The sequence below is a fragment of the Manacus vitellinus genome, unplaced genomic scaffold (genome assembly GCF_001715985.3).
Source record: "Manacus vitellinus isolate BGI_N305 unplaced genomic scaffold, ASM171598v3 scaffold_69_pilon, whole genome shotgun sequence".
Classification (NCBI taxonomy): domain Eukaryota; kingdom Metazoa; phylum Chordata; class Aves; order Passeriformes; family Pipridae; genus Manacus; species Manacus vitellinus.
In genome coordinates, this window is record NW_021940749.1 from 943,351 (window position 1) to 970,475 (window position 27,125).

Genomic DNA, 27,125 nt, shown 5'->3' on the forward strand with positions numbered 1-27,125 from the left:
CTCATATTGAATTTTCAGCGCTTTAACCAGGAAATAGCAGGGGGAGGAGAGAACTGGCAGGGCTTGCTATGTTCGTGGCTCTTTCTGGGCAGCATTTGCCTGACTGGAGCTGCATTTTCAGCAGAGAGACATGTAATGCAAAGGCTGGTTCAAGGCTGGCACTGCACACCAGTGCTGCTCTGAGAACCAAGCCTGGGTCTGTTTAGATAGGAGGACATCACAGAAATGTTATATGTTTGATTTCTTCAGAGCAAAAAAAAAAGTCTTGAGGGCTTTCTTCCTGTTTTAGGTCAGTTTTAGCGAGTGTTGCTTAGGCTTTCTTTCATCAAATGTTCTTTTATTCCTCTGGTTGTTCTTCCATTTTGATCACATTTACAGTAATAATGCATTTCTCCCTCCCACTCCTCCTACTCAACAGCCACACACAGATAATTTCTGACCTACTGGCTTGTTTATCAACAGCATTGACAGTGACAAATGTTCCACTTTGTTTTGGAGCTATTTTGCAATATGGGGTAATACCTAAACAAGGTGGATTTACTCAGCCTGACTGTACAGGCCCACAAGACAAAGCTGGGTATCACTGAAAAGGTAGCTTATTAATGGGTTTATTCCTTATGTATAATTTGTTGGCACGTGCTTCCATCTGTTTGGAATGCTGTGCTTTCTGCTCCCTCCACTGGGACAGTATGTCTGGTTTTGGTGGTGGTCTGTCAAATTGAATCATTGAGTTGACCTAGGCAGGAAAACACAACCAAGGCAAAAATCTCCTTTCCCTTCTCTGCCTCCCTTAGGCTGGATCATTTCTGGCATTCATTTTACATTGCATTCCCACAAAATATTGCTTTGGTACAGCTGAAGAACAAGTGAATTACTGAGCAGGTTTGGGGAAAATGAGCAAAGGTTTGCCAACACTGGATGCTCTTAAGCTGGAACTGGACTTGGAGAAAGAAAAAGAGAATGGGGCAAGAGCAGTGCAGGATTTAACATTTACAATAGACATGCTTGTGAGATGCATTTTGCATAACATTTTGAAACACCAGTGTGCTGAGGGCCTATCTGGCTGTGCTTGTTTTTACAATTAAGATTTCATTAGAATTAGTAAGTCTTGTTGTCTTTCTTGAACTATGTGCTTTTCTCTCTCCAAATGTGGCTTGTTTTCTTCTTTTCTTCTATGTGGTAAACTTGTTTTTAATGCAAATTAATACTCCAACCAGAAAGTGCTTTGTCTGGGTATATCTAGGGAGTAATTAGGGCTTGGAGCCCTGACAAATTTGGTGGTTAAGCACCAAGGAAATTTTGCATGCTTTTTACCAAACATTTTCAATTATTGCAAAACCCCATAAATCTGTGAGCAGAACTGAATCTGTTTTACTTCAGGGTGTTCCTGTTCTTAAAAACCTTGACAGAAAGCAGAAAATTTATGTAATTCTGAGCAATCCTTTACATGACCATTACAACCCCCTCCTTTACACAGCCTTAATTCTTTGAAGTAGCTGAATTTTATCCATCTTGGCCTCAATCTGCCTGATCTAATAAACCCCTACAGCGTTATATTGCATATTGTCGTTGTAAAAACTTATGGCTGCTCTGATAGCAAACACTTGCACGTGGCACCGTAACCGAGCTGCATCTCTTTCATTCAGGTTCAGAAGGGGAGGTTCGGATTTAGCTGCAAAATCTGCATATGACTAAGAGTCAGGAGACATGTCCAACATCCCCCACCCCAGCAGTGTGAGCAGCAGGGCTTCTGGAGAACTGCTTGTTCACACTGGCTGGGTGTGCAGGTGGGCCACGCAGGGCTTTGGGACGGGGCAGCCCTGGCAGCTCCTCTCTGTGCTTTTCCCCCGCTCGGCAGAGCAGGGCCACGGGAAAACCTGGAGCACCCGCAGTGTGGGCCCAGAGAGAGCACCTGAAGCTGCCTCTCCAGAACCAAGAAGGGACATGGTTAACACATAGATATTTTTTTCCGTGTTTTTCACTGCTTTCTTTTTTATTTATTTATTTTTTTCCCCCGGTTTTTCAGAACATTGTTTTCTTCTTACGTGACTTTTACCAACACTGGTGTCACATTTTCAGTGACATCCAACCTGCATCCCTTTAACGTGGCCTGGTTTTCAGCACAGGGGCTGCAGTGCTGTGCCCAGCCTGGCAAATCCATCTGAAACTGCTGACATGTCAAACCTCGATGGGGTAAATCAGAGCTGGAGTAGAATATGAATTCTGTGGTGTTTTTTGGTTTGTTGGTTTGGTTTTGCTTTTGTTTATTTCAGAAAATTATGGCCATATTTTCTTTAGTCATTTTGTTTTGTTTTATTTTTTTTGTTGTTTCAGTGGTGGCACAGAGTGTTCATTCTGAGTCAACATTTTTCAAATTTAATATTTTGAAGCTAGACACCTGAAAACCAAGTTTAGGCACTCCAAAATGAGGCTTAATCCTCATTAGTCCCCAGTGTGTGCAGCTCCCATTGAAATCAATCAAATACAGCTTTCCATACTTCAATGAGATTTTGTTATGATTAAACAGACACTCATAAAACTTGGACAAGCTGGAATCAAGTTTCACACGAAACTGAATGGACATTTTTTTCCTTAATAGGATCCTTGTAATTAGTGATTACCAGATGCATTTAAAACGTGTGAAATGCCTGCAGGAATTGGAATTAAGAGTGGGGGAGGGATGCCAAACACCTCAGATCTTCTGCTGGCAACCTTTCATTTCAGATTTCTGCTCTGCACATAGATGAGGAGGCATGATTTCTGTAAAATCTTCAGCTGTGGTTTCACATTAAGCTGATGTTACCAATAAAGGAGTGACTTGTAGCTGAAAACTTATTTGCTTAAAAATAAATAGCAGGTTTAGCTCTTGATGGCTCCCCAGTGTGTTTCAGTGGTCACATTGCTGCCCTTACCATAGGTTGGCTTTCTAATTCTAGTGACTGTCATAATGATACTGTTTGTCACTTGGATCTAAAGAGAAGAAGGAGGCTTCTGGGCTCCTTTTGTGATGAACTAGAGGTGTCCCACACAGCCTGAAGGAACATCCCTGGGGCTGTGCCCAGACTGCAGCACAGGAGCAAATGACTCCTCTGGATGAGGCTCATTCTTGGTACCATCTGTTCTCCCACTTGTTATGGAGAGGTGCTGCTTTTGTCATGTTTGGAGTTTTAATCCAAAACCTCCATTCTAAAGGATTATCTTGGTGTGGACATTTGCTCTTACCCTGATGTATGTCCTTCTCTATTGGAGGGCTGTTTTTTGGTTTTTTTTTTTTCCTTCTCTCTCTTCTCTTTGGAAATTCAGTGCTGGACAGTAACTGGTTCTGACCAGAGGGAAGCTTGTTAGGAGCTTGTAGAGGGCTTGAAAAACACTCTCATGCTCAATAACTTACACATGGCTCCTTTGTTTTTCTCTCCAAGTGATTTAGATCAGAGTCCTTACTCAAATTCCCTTCATTTTGGAGTACTTTTACCGGATGCTTCCATGAATATTCTGGAAAATACGGGGACATGCTTGAACTCTAGAGTGTTTAAGATAATGGATTCTTTTAGGATGAATAATGAAAGGTCTTTTTGCAACACTTGCAGTGTTCCTGCAACTGCTGGCAGTTTGTTCCTTGGGTAGATATTTGCCCCCACAGAGACTGTTATTGCTCCTGCCCTTGCAGAACTGTGGTTGGATGGAAGAGAGGATGATGCTGGGAAGGAAGAAGTATATTCCTGGCTTTTTGACAACCATTTATCAATAAAGAATAAAATAGAGATACAGATGAGACACCATTATCTCTTCTCATTGTAGCTGGATACCTAACTGTTTCTTCTTAGCTTGTTAATCTTTTTATTTCCCCCTTAAAGTCTGATTTTTTCCCTCCCTGTTCTTAATAGATTCACTGTGAGCAGCTCAAAAGGAAGAATAAGGATGCAGAGGATCGTCTGGAGTTGTGCCTCCATCAGTGTGTTGAGCTGGAAAGGTATTAACTATCTTAATGTTACATGGAGAGACTTCTTTTATTTTTATTTCTTGAAAGGTAATTTACTTTGCATTACTGGAAATCTGTAGTTGAGTGTTCCCTGTGTGTCCATGTATCTTACAGAGACACAGGTTAATGCTTTTTCTTTTCTGCTTTAATCTGTACTGTGGAGATCTGTTTAAATGTGTGAAATGTGGAAATTTTCTGTACTCAGGCGAGCAAAATCACAGGGAATAGCTTGGAAGGGACCCCTGGAGATTGTCTGGACTGACCTGCTGCTTCCAGCAGGGCTGGTTAGGTCAGGTAACTCAGGGCCTGCCTGGGTAAGTTTTGAATACTTCCAGGTATGGAGATTTCACAACTTCTTTGGGCACCTGCTGCTTCACAAAGCAATAATATCTCTACTCATAATACTGATACTAAGTATTAAGTGCAGTGTGTGGATTTGGGAAAGAGAGGAAAAGGAAAAATTTCTTTAAGGTAACTGCAGATTGTTTGGAGAAGCTTAAGAAATAATATCCTACCCTTCTTTCCTCCTGTAAAGAAACATTTTGTCTCAGGTTAGTTTATTATGAAATAACTGAATCGGGAATCCCTTGGGACTTCCCATTTATTCAAGACACTGTGAGCTGTTGCCAGTGTAGTTTGCCTCCAGCCTGTTTCTGTGAAGGGAGGGGGGCACCAGGTTCCCATCTGTTGCTGACACCCCTGGTGAAACCGTGTGCCGGTCGCTGGCAGTCCGAGCCCTGGAATTGTGACACCGCCAGCCACGCAGGGAGATTCCTCTGCCTCTCAGCATCCCCTGCCTTCCAGCTCTGCTGCCTCACAGCTGCCATGGGCCAGGAGTTGGCCTGACTTAACAGAGGGGCTTGTCCTCCTTCAACTACTGTGTGTTACATTTCCTGGCTGTGTTCCCAAATGGTTCTCATCTGTTCATCCTGCTTGCGCTGGCAGTAGGTCACTGAAGGTATCTCAGGTCTGCGTGGGAGACACAGACCCAAAATGAATCATAGACTTGTTTTCCTCCAAAGGTTCAGCCCAGCTGTGAGCCCGGGTCAGTAAGGCCTTGGTGAAGCATCCACATCCTGGCCAAGGCTGAAGTGGGAGGCTGAAATGGGCTGTTTGTGGTGATGCCTGATTCGAAAAGAAAGAGTAGTGATGTAAAAGACCGGTTAAAAATGCCAGCCATGCAACTGCAGTGCATCAGAATCATAGTTTTCTGCAGAAACAAGTGCACACAAGATATGAATGGACCTGTGGTACTTAAGCTGCGTGTGTAGGGCAAGCAGCCAGTCCAGAAAGGGCTGTGGGAGGGAGACCAGTTCAGAAAAGCACATACTGAGGATAGGAAAGTGTCCTGAAATGGGTGCAAGCTTTTCTAGATATTGATCTTCACAGAAAAAAGAGCCAGCACTTGAAAACATATAGATCTGTCCTCCTTCTCTGTCTCTTAGCTCTTAGTTTTCAGTTCTTTCAATGCTTTCCTGCCACCTCTCCCCAGCTTTCTGCGTGTGTGGTTTTCCAGTGGGGGAACCCATCTGCTCACAAAGCACGTGCTGCTTGGTGGCTCTGCCTGGCCCAGCTTTCCATGACTGATTTTCATGGCAAAACTTCGGTTCCCTGTCACTGGCCATCCACGTGCAGCTCCGTGAGCCCTGGGTGATGAGTCTGGGTGACAGTGCTCCACTCACTGCTTCCCCAGAGAAACAGGCATCTGCAACTCACTCATGGCTCATTTAAAGCCTCAGAAAGTTGGTGGAAATAATTTCATTGGCTTTCCTGAGGTTTGAACTCGGCCCAAATGCTGTCCATCAGGAAGACATTCAATTACAGTGTTGGTAGGATAATTAAGGAGAAGATCCAAGTGAGAAGGGAATGATGCTGTTTTCCTGATGTACAAGCTGTTCAGGGTGCAGTAGTGAGGCAGTGGCATGGAAACCCAGTCCTAAAGGGCAGGAACCTCCAGGCAGGGAGGGGAGCAGCACCCTCGGATCAGTAACATGTCATTTAATGCAAACCAACTACTCATGGTCTTGTTGCACGTTGCAGGTTACTGAGGCGGGTTATCAAACGCTGAGAGACACTGAGTGCCTATGTATCAGTACCTTTCCTTCTCTCTTCACTGACTCAGGATGTGCAGCTTCACTTAATCACTGAGCCCTTTGTGGTTTGTTTTTTTTTTTTGGCTTATTTTCAGAGAAACCAGATGTGTTTTCATTAAGAATATGCACCTCTTTTGTTGTCATTTGTATAATTCTTAAAATTAGGCAAAACTATTAAAGAATAATTGTTTCTGTTCACATTAACAGCCCACAGCTTCTCCAGATGTGGCATTTGACAGCCAAGCAGCTGCTGGCTATTAAATGTGCCTTAAAAGCCCCATTCCTTTGTCGTAAAGGGAGCAGGAGTGTAGGGACGTTTATGGGGTGATAGGCAGATGTTTTGGCTACATCAGACTGGAGGGAAAGTTTAAGTGGTTTCTCTGTTAGAGTCACAGTGAGTACATGTTTTAACCCCTATCATACACCTTGTCTTCTGGAGCTCTCTCCTTGAGGCTGCAGTGGGATTGTTTCTAATCTCACGCTTACCTCCAAAGCAGCAGCACTTTTTTTTGCAGCATCTGGAACACCTCACTCTGCAGTTCTGCCAGGGAGATCTCAGGTGCTGCCTGGCTGGCTTTCCACCTATGCCCTTGAAATACTGGGTAAATTTTTGGGGGTGAAACTTAGGTTAAAAATTTAGGTTGGAAATAATTTGAAATAATGTGTTGCCTTTTTGTTCCGCCCCCCCTAAACTTTCCTTTTAAGTATATACTCAAAATCCTCAAAGGCAGGTGTTCTTTCTGTGTCTGTACCAGCACAGTATGCTTTAAACCCAATAAAATCTTTTTGTAGTGGTACATCTGAGGTGGAATACAGAACTCGTGGAGCTCAATTTCAAGAGTTCTGCCTCAAATTCCCAGGCCTAAACTTTGATGGAGACCCTCTTGCTGGGTGTTGAGTACTGGAATAACACCACTGATCCTTAGGGAATTGCACCACATTGTAACTATTCTTTATCAACTCAGAATCTGCTAAACTCTAAGAGCTTATGAGGCTACAGAACTTTTTTTTCTGTAACAAAAGTCTCTCTGTCTTCTTGGCAGACTTTTGTCCTTCCCATTGCTTATTAAACCGGAAATTCTTTAGTCTTAACTGGATAAGTTTTTAATATAAAAATCCCAATGTATTTACATGAAAAAAAAAAATCTATAAAACTGAATTTGAAGAGAGTAAAAATCCTTTCAAATCATATGGAACTTCAGAGAATAGACTAGTTCTATAAATACACCATCATTTTTAAGAATTATATCCCTAATTTTATTGCTATTTCTAGTCCGAGTTAGATTAAATATTCTGTAATTCAGTCTCATACCCTCCCATATTCTACAGGCCCTTTTCTGAACTGAAGTGCATTATCATAAATAGGGGAAGTATGAGGTGAAACAGTTGGTCTTGAAATTTGCCATTTTTTAATTTATCCAGACCAGTTCATCCTCCATAATTCAATGCAGAAATTTATTTCTTTCCAGGAATCTGCTCCCCAGGCTTAGCCAAGCAAGACTTCTACATCCCAAATGCCCACCCAGGGGGATGAAGCACATGTTTAACCCTTAGATTCTGGAATTCATTTCCCGTCAAAATCTGGCTCTGTGGTGGTGGAGTCTGGCTGTAAATCCTGGCTTAAACCCCTTTTTCACGATTGTTTATGGTGTGTATTTGTGCTTTCACCAATCACAAGAGAATGGCCCGGGCACACCAGCCTTGAAATTAATATTTCAAATAGAATTACATGCCCTGGGTATTAATACTGTGCAATAAATGCCTTGGGATGTGTTGTAGGTATGTCCATTGTCACCTCGTTACTTCTATGAGTGAGGAATGATGCCAATTTCCAATGAAAACCAGGGGGAGCCAAGAGCTCACAGATGGTACCAGCAGCAAAGCTGGGACTCTTAAGGGCTTGGACCTGGTTATTTGGTAAACTTGTATTTCTCAGCCTTCAATCCGTGCTGCTACAAGCCCAAAATATTTGGCTCATCGTGTTCTGGCTCCCAGCTTAAAAGTGGAATTGCTGTAAAAAAGTATGCAACCATTAATAAATTAAAAAAAAATTAATTATTTAGAGCATTATATGTATTATAATGTTATAAATAATGTTAATAATTATAAATAGGCCAATGGAGCCTAGAAATTGAAGTGGCACAAAGATGTCCCATACGGAAAAAAGTGAAAACTACTTTAAAGGCAGCTGGAAGAAATGAACACATGGGAGAAATGAAAACACCTTTAATGGGGTGCATAGTCAAGTTCTGCATGGATATGGCAAGTGGCAAACCAAAGGGAATGTCTTACACTTGGAGGACATGGGTGGAAGGATATTGGCTGCTGCTTTTCAGATAGGACATGGAAATCACAAGTGAGGCTGGACTCTTCCCTTTTCCTGCAAGTTGCTAAAACTTATTCTGGGAGACCAGCCTTCTTCAATACACCTATAAATTCTGCTTCCATATAAAATGTCCTAATTTTCCCAAAATAAAAGGAAATTTAGCAACTAACTCGAAGGTTACAAAGAGGAGTAATATTCTAATCTTTTGTTGGCTCCTGCATTAATCACACCATGCTATGTAAGTAGGATGGGTTGTGTAGATTTTATATCTTCCTGTTCTTTAGAAAGCTTTTGCACATAGAAGGGATGTACTTTATCCCATATGACCACATGAAAATGCTTCTAATATTCTCTGATGGTCGATTTTACAAAATATTTAAAAAAATGTATCTCCCAAATTTGAAATGATTTCCGTTTCCGTTTGCTAGGGGTTTTTTTTCTAACATATTGCCTATTTGCATAATTTAATTATTAAAACCCGAAACACCCCATATTAGAAAATGTTGGCAACAGCACAGAACAGGAAAGGTTTTAACGGTACAGAAGTGCACCTGTGAACTTCACAAAACCAAAAGCAGTTTTGGAAGTAGTTTTCTGCAGAAGCTGAATGCTGTGTGCCCTCTAGAGCTCATCGGGGGAAGCTCTGGTAATCAGCAGGGACTGTCTTGGTCTGGGGTAGCTCCTAATCACGAGTTCCAGCACTCAAAGCACCTGTGTGCTTGAAAGTCAGGATTCTAAATTGGATCTGCACACCAGATGTGTGGATTAACAACAAATAAATATCCTGCCAGCTATCAAAGGGGCTAATGTTAAAATGCAGATAAATGGGGTAACAGTTTCTCAGTCTAAGAACTGAGGGGAAACCAAATGAATGCACCAAGAAATCCAGTCAATGAAGTGGCTTTCTGGTTTTTGTGATGGTCTTGAAACACGTGGATATTATGGGTAATATCCAGTAATGGGTTTGTAGGGATTGGAGCCTCTTGTGGTTCCCTTTCTTTTACCCTGGCACAGCCGGGTCCTGCTCTCACCCAGGCACTTCTGAGTGCAGAAAGGAGACTGCAGAGAGACAGGCTGGGAGCAGCCAGAGGTGAACAGCATTTACAGCCACAACATCAAACTCTGGGGAGGAGAGCAGAGGAATGAACCTTTTCTGGCTGAAAAGAAATACCTAAAGCCAATCTCCATCTTCATGGGGTACTTCTCATCTTGGTTCATGCTCTGATCTCAGGAGATTGTGGTCACTCATCTTCACTCACTGTGGCTGAGCCAGCAGCAGGGATGAGTGCAGCCTGCCTAAATACTTCCTGCTGCACTCCTGCCAGATTGCTGCCCAGCTTTTACTGTCTTATCCTCCGTGTTGTTCCTTTATTTTGAATATTTCTTTTAGGCAGTTTCATTTGACTTAAAAGAGTTTATGGAACGTTGTTTCCTTTGACCAAGCCGGGTTGTGCTGCCAGCTGGGGATGGTGAACTGCATGATGTAGATATATTTCTGTTAGAGTCTCTGTGTTTTAAATATTGAGAATAAAATGAATCCTGCTGTGCTACCAGCATGAAATTCACCACACTTATTTACTCATATCATTGGGATAGATTGGTTTGTTTATTGGGTAATTTTATCAATTTTGCTTCAAGAGTTTCCTCAGAACCTACGGTGCAATCCTTGTCTAAACTGCAAGCAGCATAACTAATAAATTCTCACTGCTTTCAGTTTTTCTGGTAGCTTAATTGAATAATTGAGTGTTTTCTGCCTAAATAAAGAAGTAATCTTGCTCTAACAGGTTAGTGATACTTTCGAGACTTGCAGTTTGCTTTCTGGTCACACCTTAGTTACATTTAGAGCTGGATTAAGCTGATTAGGAAATGAAGGTCTGGGCTTTCAAAAGGGCTGAACATTTCTTGATAACTTGGGTTGAGCTAGGACATTTGGGGGTTCCTTTTAATTATGCCTCAGTCCATTTCCTGAAAGTCACATTCCCCCATTACATTGTATCAAGTGAATCAGCCCCAGTTGACAGCTAGTTCCCTGAATTTGGAGCCCTCACGTGCACATAAATCCTGTATGTCCTTAGCAGGGAGCAATGAAAGAAATGAATTTTACCACCAAATAAACACCATTTTGTTGTTAATAACTGAGTAACTAGTTTTGCAGTTCCAAACCAATCGAACTATTTTGATCACAATTTATTTAAAGTTCAATTTAAAATTCTTGGGACTGCATGTGAGTGGGTGGGGTTGAGGACACGTGGCAGTCTTCATAGAATCCTCAAAAGGGTCGCTTTGGATTCTGTAGGTGCAATGTATTAAAATTCATAAAGACAGCTTGTGTAACTATTTTAAATGAATTTCTGCCCCAAAAGCACTGAGATAGTGCTTGTGTGACAGTGTTTTAGTGCTCTCTGCTTGCACACCAGGAAGGAAGGGAGCAGGAGCTCAGTGCAGGAGCAGCCCTGCTGTCTGTGTGCTCACAGTCAGGAGGGAGCTGAAAAATTGACCTGTTCTTTACTCCAAGTTTTGGTGTCAAGTTTAACGTTGCTTTTTCTTTCCAAGCAGGTGTGAAAGTAAAGAGCTGGATGTTGAAATAAGGAACCTGATAGGGAAGAGTAACGCTCCCCAGTCGTGTGAGGACCCCAAACCTATTGCACAAGACAGTCTGAACCCTCAGAGAACTTCGTGTTCCCTTAAGGTAAAGGCACTGTCCTTTTGCAATGTTCATCTGCCAGGAAGGAACATTCAGGGGATGTTCCCTGGGTGACTTGGTTATGCACGAAACTTTTGGATCTCTGAAATGATGCAATGAACTTGCTACACATTTATTTTTCCCTGATATAGCTACTTTCTGTTAGGAGGAAGACTGGCTTTAAAAGGTCAGCTAAACCACTGTGATGATCCACTCTGCAGCCACATGTGCCTTTTGGATAACACAGAGCCCTGAAACTACATAACCCCAAAACCACTGTCATTTCTTTAGGTTGTTTGATAGTTCTGGTTTAACTGAGAAGGAGCAGAAGTGTGTGGGAGAGAGATCTTTGGAAGTGTCAGAAAGGCTTTTAGATGAATAGGAAGGAAGAAGAAGGAAGATGCTGATGATTCAAACCCACACTCCTGTGGTATTGCAGACAGAGAATTGTCAGCCACCTGCCAAGGCCCCTGTCTTTGCCTGCAGTGAAGCAGCGGTTAACAAGCATGACAGAAACTTGTTCTCAGGTTTCCCTCTCAGTTTCTCTCCTCTCCCCTGAAATAGTGAATGTGGTAGAAGGACAAAAGGAATTTCCCTGTTTCCTGGAACTGGGAAGCAGGAGGAGTGATCAAGCCCTGAATGCCATCCACCTGCAAGGGGTGACACACTTACCTGCCTGTGTGACACTCCCACGGGCTGGGGGAAGGAAACCTCTGAAGGCTGTGCCCCAAGGCATGATGCAGGAAATCGGGGAGGAGGTTAAAGAGAGCTAGATGACTCTCTTCGATGAAATCCGAAATTACACACGGCTCCTTTCACATGCAAACCGCCAGCTCCAAAATGAGTCATGACCTCGGGGCATGAAACAGAGCTGAGCCTAAGGAGACACCCCAGGGTCAGACTAGTGGGATTAGAAACAGTGAGAGGGAAGCCACAGGGAGGGATGGGGATTCCCGGATGCAGGGGGAGGAATTAGCACGGTGAAACAGAAGCCAGCCCAGAGTCAAGGAGCATCCAGCTTGGAAACCTGTGGAAACACCTGGTTCCCCACGTTAGGCTCCCTCCAGCAGGAGGAGAATAGGAAAGGATTTGAGGAGGAAAAAGAAGGGATGTGCTTTACCTCAGCTGTTTCTGTGGGGTGCTTCAGTGCTCACCCAGAGCACCATGGCAGTATTTGATCTGTCGTGCCTTTCTCTTTACATTTATGGCACTTTTTTTTGCCTGTGAAAGATGTGTGGTTTTCACAGCTTAAGGGAGGATGGTTTACGATATTTCTGCACTAGAAACGTGCTGGGTATTTTTTATTTATACTTTTAAGTCAAGCAGCTTTTCACTTGGCTGGTTGCTGAGCTGCACTTCAAGTGAGTGACAGCTTGACAGTAGTGATGGTCTTCAACAACCTCAGTATAAGACGTTAAGGAGCACATGCCTCAGACTGTGTGGTTTGGAAAAGGAGGTCATATTTTTAACACCTAGCAGACTTTCAGTTATGAAGGTTATGAAATAGTATTTGAAAAAAAAAAAAAAACACACCAGAAAATGTCAGTTTGTGAAATTAGGTGCTGATTCGGACGTAAAATAAAGGGAAAATAATATATTTAGGAGGTAGGTAAAAATTAATAATGAAACAAATCGTGACCTTCCATGTAGCATTGGTCATTCATCAGGAAGTTTTTTGGCAGAGCCAGCAAGTTGTTTTCATTCTTTAACTTTTTTCAGGAGGGAAGAGTACAACTTGCACTCTGCAAAATGGCATTTCCATCTGGGCTTAAATTGCTTTCAAGACTTACCTGAAAATATCTGTAAATAGATTCTCCTTCTCACTAGGATTTTTTTTTCATAGGAATTTATGATATTAGTGTGGTTTTAAATGCAAATATTTGAGAGAGATAAAATGTAGGTCTGCAGAATGAGCCCATTCTCAGCACATCCTTCAGCCTATGATTCCTTCAGCTGTACTACTTTAACTGCAGCTTGTCAGGATGTTGCATTCTCCACTCTGGGAGAGGGAAAAGATTTGCATCAAAAGACAAACATTACCCAAAAGTACTAATGCAGAATGTATTGAGTATATCTAGTGCCTGATCAAGATTTTGAACACAGGAGGGATGTTTTCTGGGGGAGGTGAGGGTGGATAAAGGTATCAAATAGGAAGGGATAACTGACAGTGTGTGAACATAAAGTAGATTGGCAGAGATACCATATTTCATAGGATCCACTGGTAAAAAAAAAAAAGGCTACAATAAACTTTCAAGCACCTAAACTGTTTTGGGTGTGAAGTGAGAGAAAAAAAAAATTCATTCAAGGGCTCTGTGCTCACAACCACTGTGTTATAAACTAGAAAATCACCTGTTTGCTACAGTTCCAAATGATCCCCCAGTTATTGTTCCATGAAACCGGGATTTTCATCATCAGGCCCGAGTTTGCAAACGCTTGGGTGCTTGAGTAGCCATGCCCTTGTGGCTGCTCTCCTTGGCACTGGTGCAAACCAGTGGATAAAGGAAATGCTGAAACATGTTCCTGAAACAAAGGAAACGCTGTGCTACGTTTTACTTACTCAGAAACCACATCTTGCTCTAATTTGGTCTGGTTGGCTCCCACCTATCAAGACACACGTTTGCGTGTCAGAGAGAGTTTGTAACTGAGCAGCACAGAAGGCTGAGGCTGACACACTTGCTGAAGGGACAATCCCTTCCCAGCACACTTCTGTGGTGAAGCACATGGACCAGGCTGGGACAGGAGGAGGTACATTCTTCCTCTGGTTTAGGAGCTAATTTTATTCTTCAACCAGAATCTCTCACTTCTTTACCATTTCACCACGTGCACCAGAATGGGAAAAGGGGTTATGATGGATACTGTGGCAAGCACTGCTGGCATAACAGGAACAGAGCCAAAACCAAAGTTCAGCCAGCACATAAGCAAAAAAAAGGTCCCCCAGAAGCCATCAAATTTTAACCCAAGTAATCTCAGAGTTAATCTAATTTCTCCAGTTATGCAGCTGAAGAGTACAATAAGTAAAAAATAAAAATTAAAAAAAAAAATTCCCCAACAAACCTCTCAGTGGATACACAATCAGCTAGCAGGAAAAAAAAGGAAAAAAAATGACTTTGCCATTTTGTCATCATCAAGGGAAGTTCACATTTACTTGCATCAAGCCTTTTAATGGGTCTTTGTTTCTGCACTGAACAGACTAAATTTTCAGAAGTGACAAATGGCTTTCATTATCTTAATTTATGAGTGATATTTTGTAATACTGTAACAGAAGGCATTCCAGAATTAAGATTAAAATCCAGCACTCTGAAAATAAGAGCTTTTATCTTCTTGTGGTGCCAACGCTTGGAGGATTCAGTGTTGGCTACAGCTCCAAGGCTTTCATTTTTGTCCCATTGCAAGCTTTCCAAACATGGCTAAAAGGCTTTTACTCTCAGAAAGCTCAGGTCTTCCTAGAATACAAAGCAAAATATTTCTCATTTTTAAACAGAGTAGTAAAAAAAAGCCCGGTGTCAAAACTGCTACTAAAAGAAATTACAGAATATTATAGAAATAGAAGAGAAATTAATAAAAGGCTTCTAATCAGTTCATCTCCCCTTGCCCTTGGAGGCAGGGTTTATGCTGCCACTTGGGAGTTAACTCAGGGAGTTTCAGAGGGCAGCAAATCGTGCCTGGCCCCATTTGCTTCCTGGAAAGCTTTTTCCATACCTGGCAGACTTTTAGGTTTGCAACTGCATTTACAGTCTGGTGGTCAACCGGAATTCTCAGAGCAAATTAAAACTGTGTATGTGGTTCAATGGCTTCAAACCAAGTAGAAATGCCTTAGAATGTTTTTGTCTTTTTGACTTTTGAAGTCTGATAGTTGTCAAGAGCCCCTCTTCCAAGGATTTCTTATATATCTCAGGTTTCTGAAGTGCTGTTGTACAACTGAGTTGTCCTCCACTGTATTGCCTAGACCTAAACAAATGTAGTGTCTGTATCTCTACAATACCAACGAAAATGAACGTCAGGGTAAGGAGGATTTATATCATATGCAAATATCATAAAGTAGTAGCTTTCTTCCAAATTGGGGTTTGTATCTTGCAAAAGGAGTTGCTTAGTCACGCATTGTGAACCAGAAATCTGGAACGTGGTTGTTAAATTCCAGCATTTCACAGGATTGCTTTACTTTATCTAAATCCTTTTCTGGAAACGGAAGGAAGGATTTATATTATTTTATGTCATATTTCGTAGGCTAGCATTCATTCCATTCCTTGAAAATTAAATAAGCAACCTCTGCTGCCACTGAAAAAGCTCTAGACATAGAGGTCTTTGCACAGTAAGGAATATGATTTTTCTTTCATGCTTCCTTCTCAATTCCATTATTATTCACAAGACTGAAGGTGACAATATTTTACACTTTTCTATTTTGTTCTGACTTCATATGTGAAGTCTGTGGAAGCCTTTTCTTTGTTGACCTCTCCTGTAAGTTTAACTTGGTAAGGTTAACCTCTTTTCACAAATGGGAAACTAAGGCACAAGTTTGGAGTGTTGGATACCTTGAGTACTCAAGTCTTGAGTAGCTTGAAGCTTAGATCCAGCTTCAGTGTAAGACAAGTAGCAGAAGTGAAGATAAGATGTCCCTGGGAGAGGAATAGCAACCCTGTCATTCTTCATCTTTGTGCAGCTTTTCTTGAGGGAAATAAATCAATTTTCCAATTACAGTTTTCCCCTAAACATTTTGAGGTTTGTATGGGGCTGTTAACAGACTTGGCTATTGCTCCTTTATGAGCAGGGCACACTCTGTACTAGTGTCACTTCATAATGGTACTTACATAAGTCCTTTTTCACAACTGGAAGTAGGGATAGAAAAGCCTGTGCTCTTATTTACTGAAAAAGCATATCCCCTTCCTTCCCTTATCCTTGCAACTTCCTCTCTGCCGAGATCTGGCCAGTCCACTGTGATTTACACTCACTCTGAGCAGAGAAAGAACTGCCTTGCCCGGCATATTAGTCACAAGCAGTGTGCTTCATCCTTTCTGGAAAGCCCCAGCCAGGAAGGAGGAAAAGGTTAAAATCAGAATTCCACCCCTTATTTCTGAACCTTGGCTGCTTCCACGGGCAGCGCTCGTGGATCTCCTGGGTCTTAAAGCCATTCTCCTGCTCCTTCAGCCAGCAGAAAACGTCTGTTCCATTGCTCTTCTTCTTCCAAAGGTCCACAGTGAGACAGCCACTCAAGGCCATCTTGGATGCACGTGGGCAGATGGGAGTGACATGGAAGCCCCAGCAGACCCACTGGAAGTAAGTGACTTTTTTTAGCTGTTCTCTGAAGAGTTTTCTGATTGTCAGGAACTCCTTGAGCTGGTGCAGGTATCATGTGTGTGACTTTGTAGACTGACAATTGTGGGTTCACTTTTGTGTTCCAGTGGACTCTTCTGAATGATTTACAATGTTTAAGATCAGATAGAAATATTTTTGAATATGGCATTCTTAGAAAGAAAAACCTCTCCTAGCACTTTTTTTTTTTTACCCCACAGAAGTATTTGGTCATTTTAATTTGTTGTTGCACAAAGGTACAAAGTGGTTCGTTTTAGTAACCCAAAAACTTCTTTGACCAATATTCAGGCTGTTTGGTGCCAAGTGTATATATAGTTGTGAGACATGTGAGTTGTCTTATTCATATCAATATTAATCTTAAACATGCAATTAAACATATGCCTAAGCAATTCAGCATCTGAATAACTCCTTTGGCTGCCAGGTATCACTTCAGATAGTTTAAGTTAAACGTGTCTATGAACTACAAGAAGAGGGATTAAATGTTTCCTGCCTTGGAAGTCAAGGGTTCCACATTTGAGCTCAGCAGGACTGGCCGCAGGGCAAATATGTGGTCAGGATTTTTGCCTGTGAAAAGACACAACAAAACTCTTCTTTGATCCTCATTGGTATTTGGCATTAAATTCTCTAGCTGAAGAAAATTTATGTCAGGAGATTCAAGGCCTCAAAAGCGATCACACTTTTATTCTGGTTTTTCATGTGTTGGTTGAGGATTTAGGGAGGGAAACACAACTCCCTGAGCAGTCATTTGTACATAGCATGTTCTTTTTTTATGAGCATGCCTCTTTTTTCCAGTGCAGTTCTCCCTCTCTCTCTAATAGATCACATGTTTGTTTTCATGGCAATCCATAGAAACTTCTTGGAAATTATGATCTGTGACACTACCATTATAAAAATGAGGGTTGTTGCTGTTGTCCTGCATGGGCCAACCTCCACGCTTCAAAAAACAACTGCAGACTGATTTCCTAATTTCTCCAAATGGCCTATTTGTTTTCTGGATTGCTTGCTTTGAGCCCACTGTGCTAAAGTTTATTACCTTGGGCCTGCAAGCACTTACCAGGGGCAATGCTACTAATTACTCTGGTTCTTGTAAATGAAGGGAATTACGCCCACTTCAAGTTATGCTCAACTTTTGTGGCTTGTACTAATTGTTTAAATTACCATCTGGAAGATAATTAAAATCCAATTTTGTGTTCTGTGTCTCAGATGGTACAAATAGATATGATTTTGTTTATTTCAGTGGCTGTTTGCATAATGCTTCAGTTAAAACACAGATTAAGCAAGGTTAAGGCAGATGTACACTTCAGAATCTGCTCTCAGTAGGTGTGAAGGTCCCAAAATACAAAAGCAATGCAGGAAAAAGTTTCTGTTTCAGTTCCTTTACGTGCACCTGCCAGAGTGGATGGAGCTTTACACAATAATCATGCCAAAAGCATGAATTTTTGAACATTTCTTTTCTCCAGTCAAGGCACATGTTACTGACCAAGAAGAAGACTTCATCACCCAGTTCTCTGGAACAACACATCCTCTCACTGGAAAGACAGAGACGAGAGGTAACCTTAGATATACCCCTAACCTTTACAGATAGAACCTCTAAGACAGACCTTGCAATATCACTAATGGAAGCAGGAAATCACTGAATGTGTTATCACTGTTAATTACACTGTATTTAAGCAGCTGTTTGTTTTATCCACCAGTCCAGCAAGGCCTGTGTTCTTCCTCTGAGAGTCTCATCCTGTGCTCTTGTCAGATAATTTCTATGTGGATACTTGCTGCTTTGCATTTCTTCACAGCTTGAAGTGTGCAAGCACTTAAATTACATTTAAAATTACGTTTAAAATTACATTTAAAACTAGTTCCTAGTTCTCTGTACCACACTTGGCAGTTATATTTAGAGAACTGTTCCTAAAAACAGAGGATGACTTATTGTACCGTGGCTATGAATGTAGAAGAGCAGAGATTTATGGGGTGCAAAGGGCAAATTTTATTAATTATCACAGTTATAAAGGCCAAGGAACAACTGTGAGTAGCAGCCAGTTGTGTCTTGGTCACTGGTAGTAGCAAACTGGAAGCTGGTCTTTTCCTGAGCATCCTAAAGAGTGACCCTATATCCTTCAGTTCATTTGTTTGGAATCAAAGACATTCTAATTGGAAACCTATTTATGGAACTGAAAGCAAACTAGCAGGGAAGTCCTTGGCCATTTAGGAGCTGCAGCTTGGGATCAGTACAGCACTGCCAATGATTCACCTGCAGCTTATGGTGCTTTGCATGTTTGCTGGAGGTTGCTTCCTGAGCGTTCCTGTGCTTTAGCTGGAATCCCAAAGCACTGGCAGATGGGCTGGAAAGCTTGCCAGACCTTAAACTTGCTTTTTCTGGAATGAACTGGCCAGATGATGAGGAGGTAGTGAACAATCATGGCTGGAGGATTAGAATGCCAATCTATTTTTGATTTATTGACAATGTTGAAATAAGGGTTATTAACTGTGACTTCCTGGTAATTACAGCTTCTGGAGGTGAACAAGCAATGGGATCATCAATTTAGAAACATGAAGCAGCTCTATGAAAAGCAGGTAACACTGTTGATGACTTCTATTGGAATATGTATGTCACCTGAGTCTGTGTTCAAATGCCACCCAGCCACAGCCATGGTAAAATCAGCCTGCAGTGCCTACTGTGCCCAGCCCCTGCTCCTCCTCATCACATATCTGTTGGTTCTTGTCCCATCTCTCGTGCCTGGCTTGGGAAGCCTGGGAGCTCCCTGGGGCCTTGCTGTAATGGTGGAGCTCTCAGGTAAATCCTCTGTGAACGTTGCCCCCCGTAAGCAGGGACTGTCAAGATGAATTCTAGAGGAATACTTTTTCTTTCTTTCTTTTTTATTTTTTTTCCCCCAAGGTCTGGTTGACGTAGCTTTTGTTCCTTGCTTATGGCTGTGTGGCATCACTGCTGCAGCCATTATCATCAGCTGCCTAGTGAAGCTGACTGCTTACAACTTTGCCTGGTATTCCCAAACCCAAGTTGGTTCATTGACTGACTCTTCTCATCTATTGCTTCCTGCTATGAGGAGGAAGTTTACAGGATGATCTCGTGCTCGTCAGGAAGATTTTCTCTCCAGTGTTTTCCAACAAGCTTTACCGAGATCTGAATCATTTACTGTCTCTTTATTTTTTTCTTTCTTCAAAGAGAAGAGGAATTCAAATGGCTCTTCCTCATTTAAAATGGAGCTGTTTTATGCCCCTGGGTAGACACCTTGGAGATGCTGTGCCTTTGGGAATCTCCAGTCAGCCCACCATGGTCTGTCCCTTGCTTTTCAGCTGGCAGAGATGAAAGCAAGGCTGGACGTGTCGGAGAGGAGAGTGAGCGAGCTGGAGCAGGAGAGACATCGGCAGCAGCCGGGGGATGAGAGGTCAGGAGTGCTGGGCAGAGAGAAGCTGTGGCAGGAAAAGGTAGGAGGGTGCACTCTGTCACCTCCTTTGTGCTCTGTGCTCAACACTTTCTTGCCTTTCATCCTTCTCTGCTCATGCAGGGCCGAGCGTGGGCTGCGAGATGAGATGTGGTGCTGAGTGTTGTAGCCAAGGCAGTGGCTGCTGATGTGCCTCATCAGATTGCTGTGCACAGAGGGAGAGTCATTTCAAAAGAAGCTGGCAGACAGCAGAGCATTGGTGTGTGCGTGGGGGGCGTAAAGAGCAGATTGATAGGAGCGCTGCAGAGATTTCCCTCCTCGCTCTTCAGTTCAGGGGGAAGTGCTTTGGGAACAAAAATGCTACAGCTGTTTCAAATGGAACGGGAGCATCACTGCAGGTGTTACACAAAGTGCTTGGCAATAAATACAGTTCATCTCCAGACACTCAGATTTTGGTGTTGGCAATACAGGCTGTTTCAGCTCCCTGCAAATGTTAGTAACCCAGTCACTGCAGTTATTAGGCCTGGCCAGCCTAATAACTGTTCACCTCACCCCGACAGTGACTGGGCTCCTCTCTCAAGACTCCTCGGGCACTGGCTCTTATGTGTTCTTTTGCATCTAAAATTAAATTCCTAAGCTGAATTCCCACCTCAATAAAACCACCAGTCAGAGTGATCAGCATGTTTATGCCTGACAAACACACAAAACTTTGTGCTCCGTTTTCCAAGCCCCACAGGGAGGTGCTTCCTGTTCTCATTCTGCTCCGTGGGATGATGTACTTGGTGACCTCTCATGAGAGTTTCTGGATGGTGATCTGATGGCTGAGGTTGAGCTTCTCTTTTCACTTGGTAACTTGAAGCAAACCTGCAAACAAGTGGCAAGCATGTCACTGCCAGGCTCAGATGAGATGTGAGTTACCTGCTGCAGGAAAAGAAGTGCAAAGCCCTCAGCTTGTATCTGCATGAGCTGAACATTCATCCTACCTGCTTATCAATTAGTGCTAGCCAAGCATGTACTTGATTTCCAACCAAGGGGACTCTGTACATGTTTTAAAGCAAACTAAGTCATTATGTACTTGCTGAATCCCTTCCTATATTTACTCTGAGTGTGGATTCAATGTAAGACAATCCATCTTCCTCTTCATATTACTGCCTGCCTTTTAATATACCATATCTGGGAAAAATACCCCTAACTGTCTTTTTACAAAGACAAGGATGAGAATACACTCTGCAAAATTTTTTACTGCATACATGAATAATGAAATAAATGACAATGTAATCCAAAAATTTCTTATGGGGACAGGTTAACCTGAATGGAATTTCAGCCTTAGGTCACAAATTTCTTTAAAAATTGTTTATTTTTCTTCTCCCTGGGCATGTCTATGTGCCCACAGACAGGAATTAAAGACCAGCCTAATCACCGGAAAATCCCGGTGTCAGAACACCTAAGATTCAGTGTTGAATAAGGAGCAATAAGATGTAAGAATTCAGATGGTTCAAAAACCTGAAGAAACTGGAGATATTTTGTTGTAAATGTTCATGTTCCTGGAGGTGCCAGCCTTTGAGAAGGAGAACGTGTGCTAGGAGCTGGGAAAAGATACCATTCATATGGTGTCCTGTGCATGTGATTGTTTGATCTCGATTTTTTTATTCACATAAAGCAGCTGCAGAAGAATATTTGAAATACTGTCTTTTTCTTTTGTAAAAAAGCTGTTGTGTTTCATATGTCCAAACAGCTTTGTTCCAAGACCAGTCTGGCAAGAGTGGGCTAGTGAGGAATGTGTTACCCTGCAAAGGAAGCTCATGGGATGCCATTTGCTTCAGGGTCTGATTTGGATCTCAGCTCCCTTTGCTGTAAATTGAAAATAGCCACTGTGAAAGCCATAGAATAAGAGAGTCAAACTTACAGGTTGGCAAGCATGCCTTAACAATTCTTATAGTACCATCTTGGAAGGCTCATGTTGCAAGTAGGGACATCTTCCTGGTAGTTTGCTGGGAAGGCAACAGTGTAGGCATATGCACTAGGAATGGTCAGATTGAAATTCAACAACTGTGATGGGCTCAAAAAAAGGTAGATTTTTAAGCCTTGATTGGCTGCATGGTGAATCTAGAGTGGGCTGAGACCTGTCTCATCTCTCCTGTAGTGAGTAAAGCCTTAAGACTACGTGACACTGAGATCTGGTTTTGTCTTTAGTGTTACATGGCACTGGGAATGGCTGGGACTCCTCCAGCCTTTAGCCTTGGCCTTGTACTGTGAATACATAAGAGAAATGCAAGTCTGGGATAATTGTCTGTATGATTCTGCCCTGCTTGGCCTGCCAGCTTTCTCATGCCTTTGTGTGACTGCAGAGAGCAGGGATTTAGCTTGCTGTGTTGTCTCTGTCCCATCATGTGGTGAGTGGTTAAAACAATGTCTTCAGACTTTATCATATCTGGGCTTCCAACAATCTGCCTTCCTGTTGCCTCCCTTCCCAGCTGTGCTTGGGACAACAAAAAATGCAGCACATCTGTCAGGCAGAAGATACTCTGAAAATTGTTCTTGAAAAACGTTTCCATCTGCACTTCAGCAGCACCTCTCTGTGTTTTTGCACCCCAGAAAGAAATAAAAGTCCTCAGTGAAGCCCTCCACGAGATGAGGGAGGAGAACAAGCTGCTGAAGCAGAAGAACACCTCCATGGCTAGAAAGAAAGAGCACTATGAGGGGGAGATAAGCCGTCTCAACAAGGTAGGAGCAGGAGTGAGCTGCTGACCAGGAGCTGTTCTTTTAATTCCAGGAGCTCCCTTGTCGGGCAGTGACACTACCAGATGCCCATCTTTTCAATCCTGGGTGAACAAGGTAGCAGATCATGATCAGCTTTTGGGAATTGGGGAAACAAGCAAGACCCAACCTGAGCTAATTCATGTTCCTGGCAGGTAGTAGGGCTGCATTGCAAAGAGGAAAGTTAATGGAATCTTTGGCTTCTCCTGTGAAACCCCTCTACATGTCATTTCTAAGCTCTTTCTACATCCTCCCTCCTTAGAACAAAAGGGAAATGGCACAAAGATGACTTTATGTGCACCGTGGTTAAAAAGAAGTCACACAGTTTTAAAACTGTTGTTTTACTTGTATTCTGTGTTTGAGAATAATGGCTCCTCTTCACAAGACACAGCCCTGTCTTACTGTTTGTACCCATACATACATATATTCATGCATATAAGTATTATGTGTACTTAGGTCTCACTGAGGAAATTGCCATTAAATAGCTAAATGGGATTTTTTTTTTTAACTGAGGGAAAGTAATAAATGTAATTTTGTTTAATCAAAAGATCACATAAAGCAGTGGGTGTTTTCTAACAATTTTTTATTTCATGGTGAACCACAAACACTTCCTGAGGAAATACACTGCAGTTACACTACATTGCTGTGTAACTTTAAGTGCTTTAACAAGCTAAAGGGCCATGATGTGTAAAAGTCAAGCCAAAAAACATAATGTTTGCCATAATAAAAAAATCTGTCAGAACATATGATCTCTAGCTCTTTTTGAAATGCATTGACAGGACTTGCTCAGAGCCTCAGTGTAACTTTTCTTCAAGGTTCATTTACATTGTTTTGTGAAACAACTTATTTCAATGTTTTCTTTTGCTGCCTTATGATGTGCTTGGAATAAGACAGATGGGTAAATAGAACATTGTTTTAAATGAAGCATCGATTCATGTAACACACTTTCCCAACAGTAATTTACTGATTATCTGTGTATCTGCATCCTTCAAATCTCATGTCAGGAATGCGCATAAGTATGGAAGGGACCTTTCTAAGTCTAGTCCCCTGCTATTGCAGGTTCAGCCACTTGAAGTAATGACAAATCAAACAACTTCTTCTTCTTTTATTTGAAATGATAAAACAAAGTCTCACAGTATTGCTTTCAAATGCAGTTTAAAATAATCTTCACCTTTTTTTTCTCTGCTGTTAACCTCTTGAATATTGAATTTTCTGGATATTTATTTTTTTTCCCCTCCATAATCCTGAGATGTAGAACCTCCTCAAAAAGATATTAAAAAGTGTCTTAAAAAGGAACAAAAAGTAAGTTAATCGGCCAGGTATCTGTATCTTAACAAACTCCCATGTTGAAGTTCAGCCTTATTTATGTGTTGACATGGAACACAAGCTTTGCCACTATTATAGCAATTTCTCTTCTGCACAATCCTTAGGGACAGCAGCTCATCAGGTAAAAAGCCTTCCTTTCCTATGCCTTCCATGGAAAGGGCTTGGTTTTGATTGGCCTTTTGATAATTACTTAAAAATTATTCCAGTCCCAGGGAGAGCTGTGTAACGTAATGCTGTTAAAAATAAACAAGATCTGCAAAGAGCTGTGGCAGAATTTCGCTATAAAGCTGAGCAGGAGTGGTACAATGTTGTGTGTATTCCTAACTCCCTCTAGTGACAAGCTATGGAGACTACACAACGTCCTCTCCAACAGGAGAGTTTACTCCGTTCCAGTTGAAGAAATCTGTACTTTAAGTGCAAAAAATGTTTCAGTCCGACTTTCCACTAGTCACATTTTTAATTTAAAATATTGCTTTTATTTTCTTGGGGGTTTTTTTTGTTTGCTTGCTTTTGGCCTCAGCTAAGTTTAGACACCTATCTGTTTTCCCAAATTCCAACTTGCACAGGGAAATGTTGTTTATGGATGAGATTTGCAGCTGTGATTTCTGTAAGTAAATATTGTATATGGTTATAAGTAAAAGCACAGTCCCCTAAATTGCACTGACTCAAATTCATGGATGTAGTGTGGTATCTTTGAAAGTGTGGACCTAGTCATGGATATATGTTATTCATGGGGTTTATATCCAGGGTACATAATGGAGGCAAATGCAAGTGAAGGGAAAACCTCTTTCTAAGAATTTAAAAGGATATTTTTTTTCCTTTTCATGTAATGAATCTCTACTTAGTATTTTTGCTGTTTGGTGTTACAGGCCCTTCTGGATGTGTTGAAAAAGCAGCACTCGCCTGTCCTTGGGACTCCCCTGGGAAAGGGTGACAGGAATAGCATCGAGGAGATGAGAACCCAACTTGAAGTGCTGAGGCAGCAGGTAAGAGCAGCTGGAATTAAGGCTGGATGGATTTCACACAGCATAATTTTGCCTTGTCTCCCAAGAATTGTGCCTGGCAGACTTGCTACGCAGAGTTTTTGAAAGGAAGTCTTGGAAAACTAGAACGTTGGCGCTGCAGTTTTTCAAAGTGCTAGGCAAAACATTTGCATCCATAGCCTACATCCCAACCTCTTTAGATGCATATTTATTTCTTTTTAAATCTTTGTTCTGAACAACTCAAGTGCTTTGTGCACTGCCTTTCTTTCTTTATGAAAGAACCTGTTTAAAAAACATTATAGTTTTCTGATAATTTTACATTTTGGGTCTGGACAGTGTTAGGGTTAATGTTATTGACACACAAATGGATGTGATCAGAATGTGAATTTTATTCAATGGGAATAAAATACTTGTTTCTGTCACGTTTGACAGCAGAGCCAGATTTTGCTCTCTAATGTAATGCTTGCCACATGCTGGAGAACAAAATCCTGCACATGATTGTACACTAATAACTTATTTCATTCTACACAATAAAATAGAGTAAACCAGTGTTTTTTTTTCAGAATTCTCATGGGGTATCCGTGTTATGAATGTATTTTTCTGGTTGTATAAATCAGTACAGTGAGCCCAGACTTGCTTGTACACGAAGTGGAGCAGGAGGCTGTAACTGTATGGAGAAGGGACTCCTGGGACAAACAGTGACGTGGTAGGGTCTCACCAGAGCCTGGTTGTCATCAACCCATCCCTGGTCATGACAGGAGAGATGAAGGCATTCTTTCCTTGGGAGGTGTCCCCCTCTTTGCCAAAGGGGTTCCCTTGCAGCCTCAGCAGGTTGTAGGGCTGGGGAGTGAGAGGGAGGGAGGTGGGACAAAATTGGGAGAGAAGAGGTGAAGAAATACTGAGGGGGGAAGTGTGTAGCTGGACAAGGGGCACAGGGATTGCAGCTTTGCCTCTGCCTTGGAGGGTCAGGGCTGTGCAGGCCTTCTCCACACATGGGCTGTGGAGCGGAGTCCCCCCACAGCCACACAGAAAGCCTTTGTTCCTTTTCCACGGTGTTATTCAGGAAGGAGGTTCTATCTAGTGGGGACCACCAGGTCCAAAAAAACCCTTGCAAAAATTAGCTGCAACAGGCAAGTTGTGAAAATGATTTATAGCGCCCTGTGTTGACTTTTTTCTTCCCCTGAGGTATTAACATTTCTTTAGTCCTTCTGTGAAGTCATAGTCCTGCTGCCAGCAAAAGGAAAACTGGATCTATCTGATGGGCAGGGCACGAGCCACAGTGAGAAAGGCCTTTGGAAACAGACTGTCAGCAGCTTTAGGGAGCAACCAAGAGGACATGAAAGGACTTCTGAAAGTTCTGGTGGTGGTTCCCACCCAGACGTGCCTTTGCTGTTATTTGTCAGTAGAAGTGCCACCAACCTCCAGCTCCTCACCGGGTGAATTCCTGCCCATTCATTAGCTGGAGAATTCAGCCAGTCAGCTTAACACCAAACAATTGACAGATTTGTGTCAATTATTGCTTCTTGCTTCTTGCTGCCTGAGCCTGGGGTGGTCAGACATTTGTTTAGTGGGATGAAGCTCTTTGATTCCTGGGGACACAAAACCAACTAAACCATTCCAGGCTTCAGCAGAAGCTTATTTTCTAGGAACCAGGTCAAACATCTGTATTTGCATTTTGAATTGTGTACATTGCATTCCCCTCTGCTTCTTCACTGGAGTGGGGAGGTTCTTCCCCAATTGCTTGCACCTGAGATACAGCAGGGAAGAGAAAACTGGAAAAAGTGTTGGTAAAATCTTTGTCCTGCTGCTGTTAATCCCTTAAAAAGCTTGATAGTAGTGTTTACTGTCTGGTTTATAATATTTAAAGCTGATATTTCTCAGTCAGCCTTTTAAATATCAAGGATCTACAAATACTGAAGCTGTGGACTGTTTTGATTGACAGGTGCCATTGGAGAATAGTCATTACTTGTCATTTTGTATTGGTCATAAAAAAAGACAGGGCAAACTTCTGGTTGTAGGATTGTCCAGAGGAGGGGTCCCTTTGGAATGCAGTCCGCTGCTTGGGCAGTGTTTAAAAAGCAACCAGACAACAAAAGTGGATGAAGTGGCTCTGCTGAGATTCCCATCCTTGGTATTAACAATTGCAGGTACAAATATACGAGGAAGACTTCAGAAAGGAGAGATCTGACCGAGAAAGACTCAGCGAGGAGAAAGAAGCACTGCAGAAAGCTAACGAGAGATTGCAGTCTCAACTGAATAAACTCAGCTCTCAG

The 27,125-nt window shown here is 42.1% G+C and overlaps 1 protein-coding gene across 1 annotated transcript in view; it reads left to right on the forward strand.

Moving 5' to 3' along the window:
• Window positions 1–893: 893 nt before the first annotated feature.
• TNIP3 (TNFAIP3 interacting protein 3) overlaps window positions 894–27,125 on the forward strand; it is a 35,438-nt gene continuing 9,206 nt past the window's right edge. The window contains exons 1-10 of the mRNA XM_029964046.1: window positions 894–1,007; window positions 3,885–3,970; window positions 10,955–11,087; window positions 16,266–16,352; window positions 17,849–17,938; window positions 18,891–18,956; window positions 19,698–19,829; window positions 22,382–22,510; window positions 24,739–24,855; window positions 27,000–27,125. Coding sequence (XP_029819906.1) covers window positions 894–1,007; window positions 3,885–3,970; window positions 10,955–11,087; window positions 16,266–16,352; window positions 17,849–17,938; window positions 18,891–18,956; window positions 19,698–19,829; window positions 22,382–22,510; window positions 24,739–24,855; window positions 27,000–27,125 — 1,080 coding nt within the window. The remainder of the gene's footprint in view (window positions 1,008–3,884; window positions 3,971–10,954; window positions 11,088–16,265; window positions 16,353–17,848; window positions 17,939–18,890; window positions 18,957–19,697; window positions 19,830–22,381; window positions 22,511–24,738; window positions 24,856–26,999) is intronic.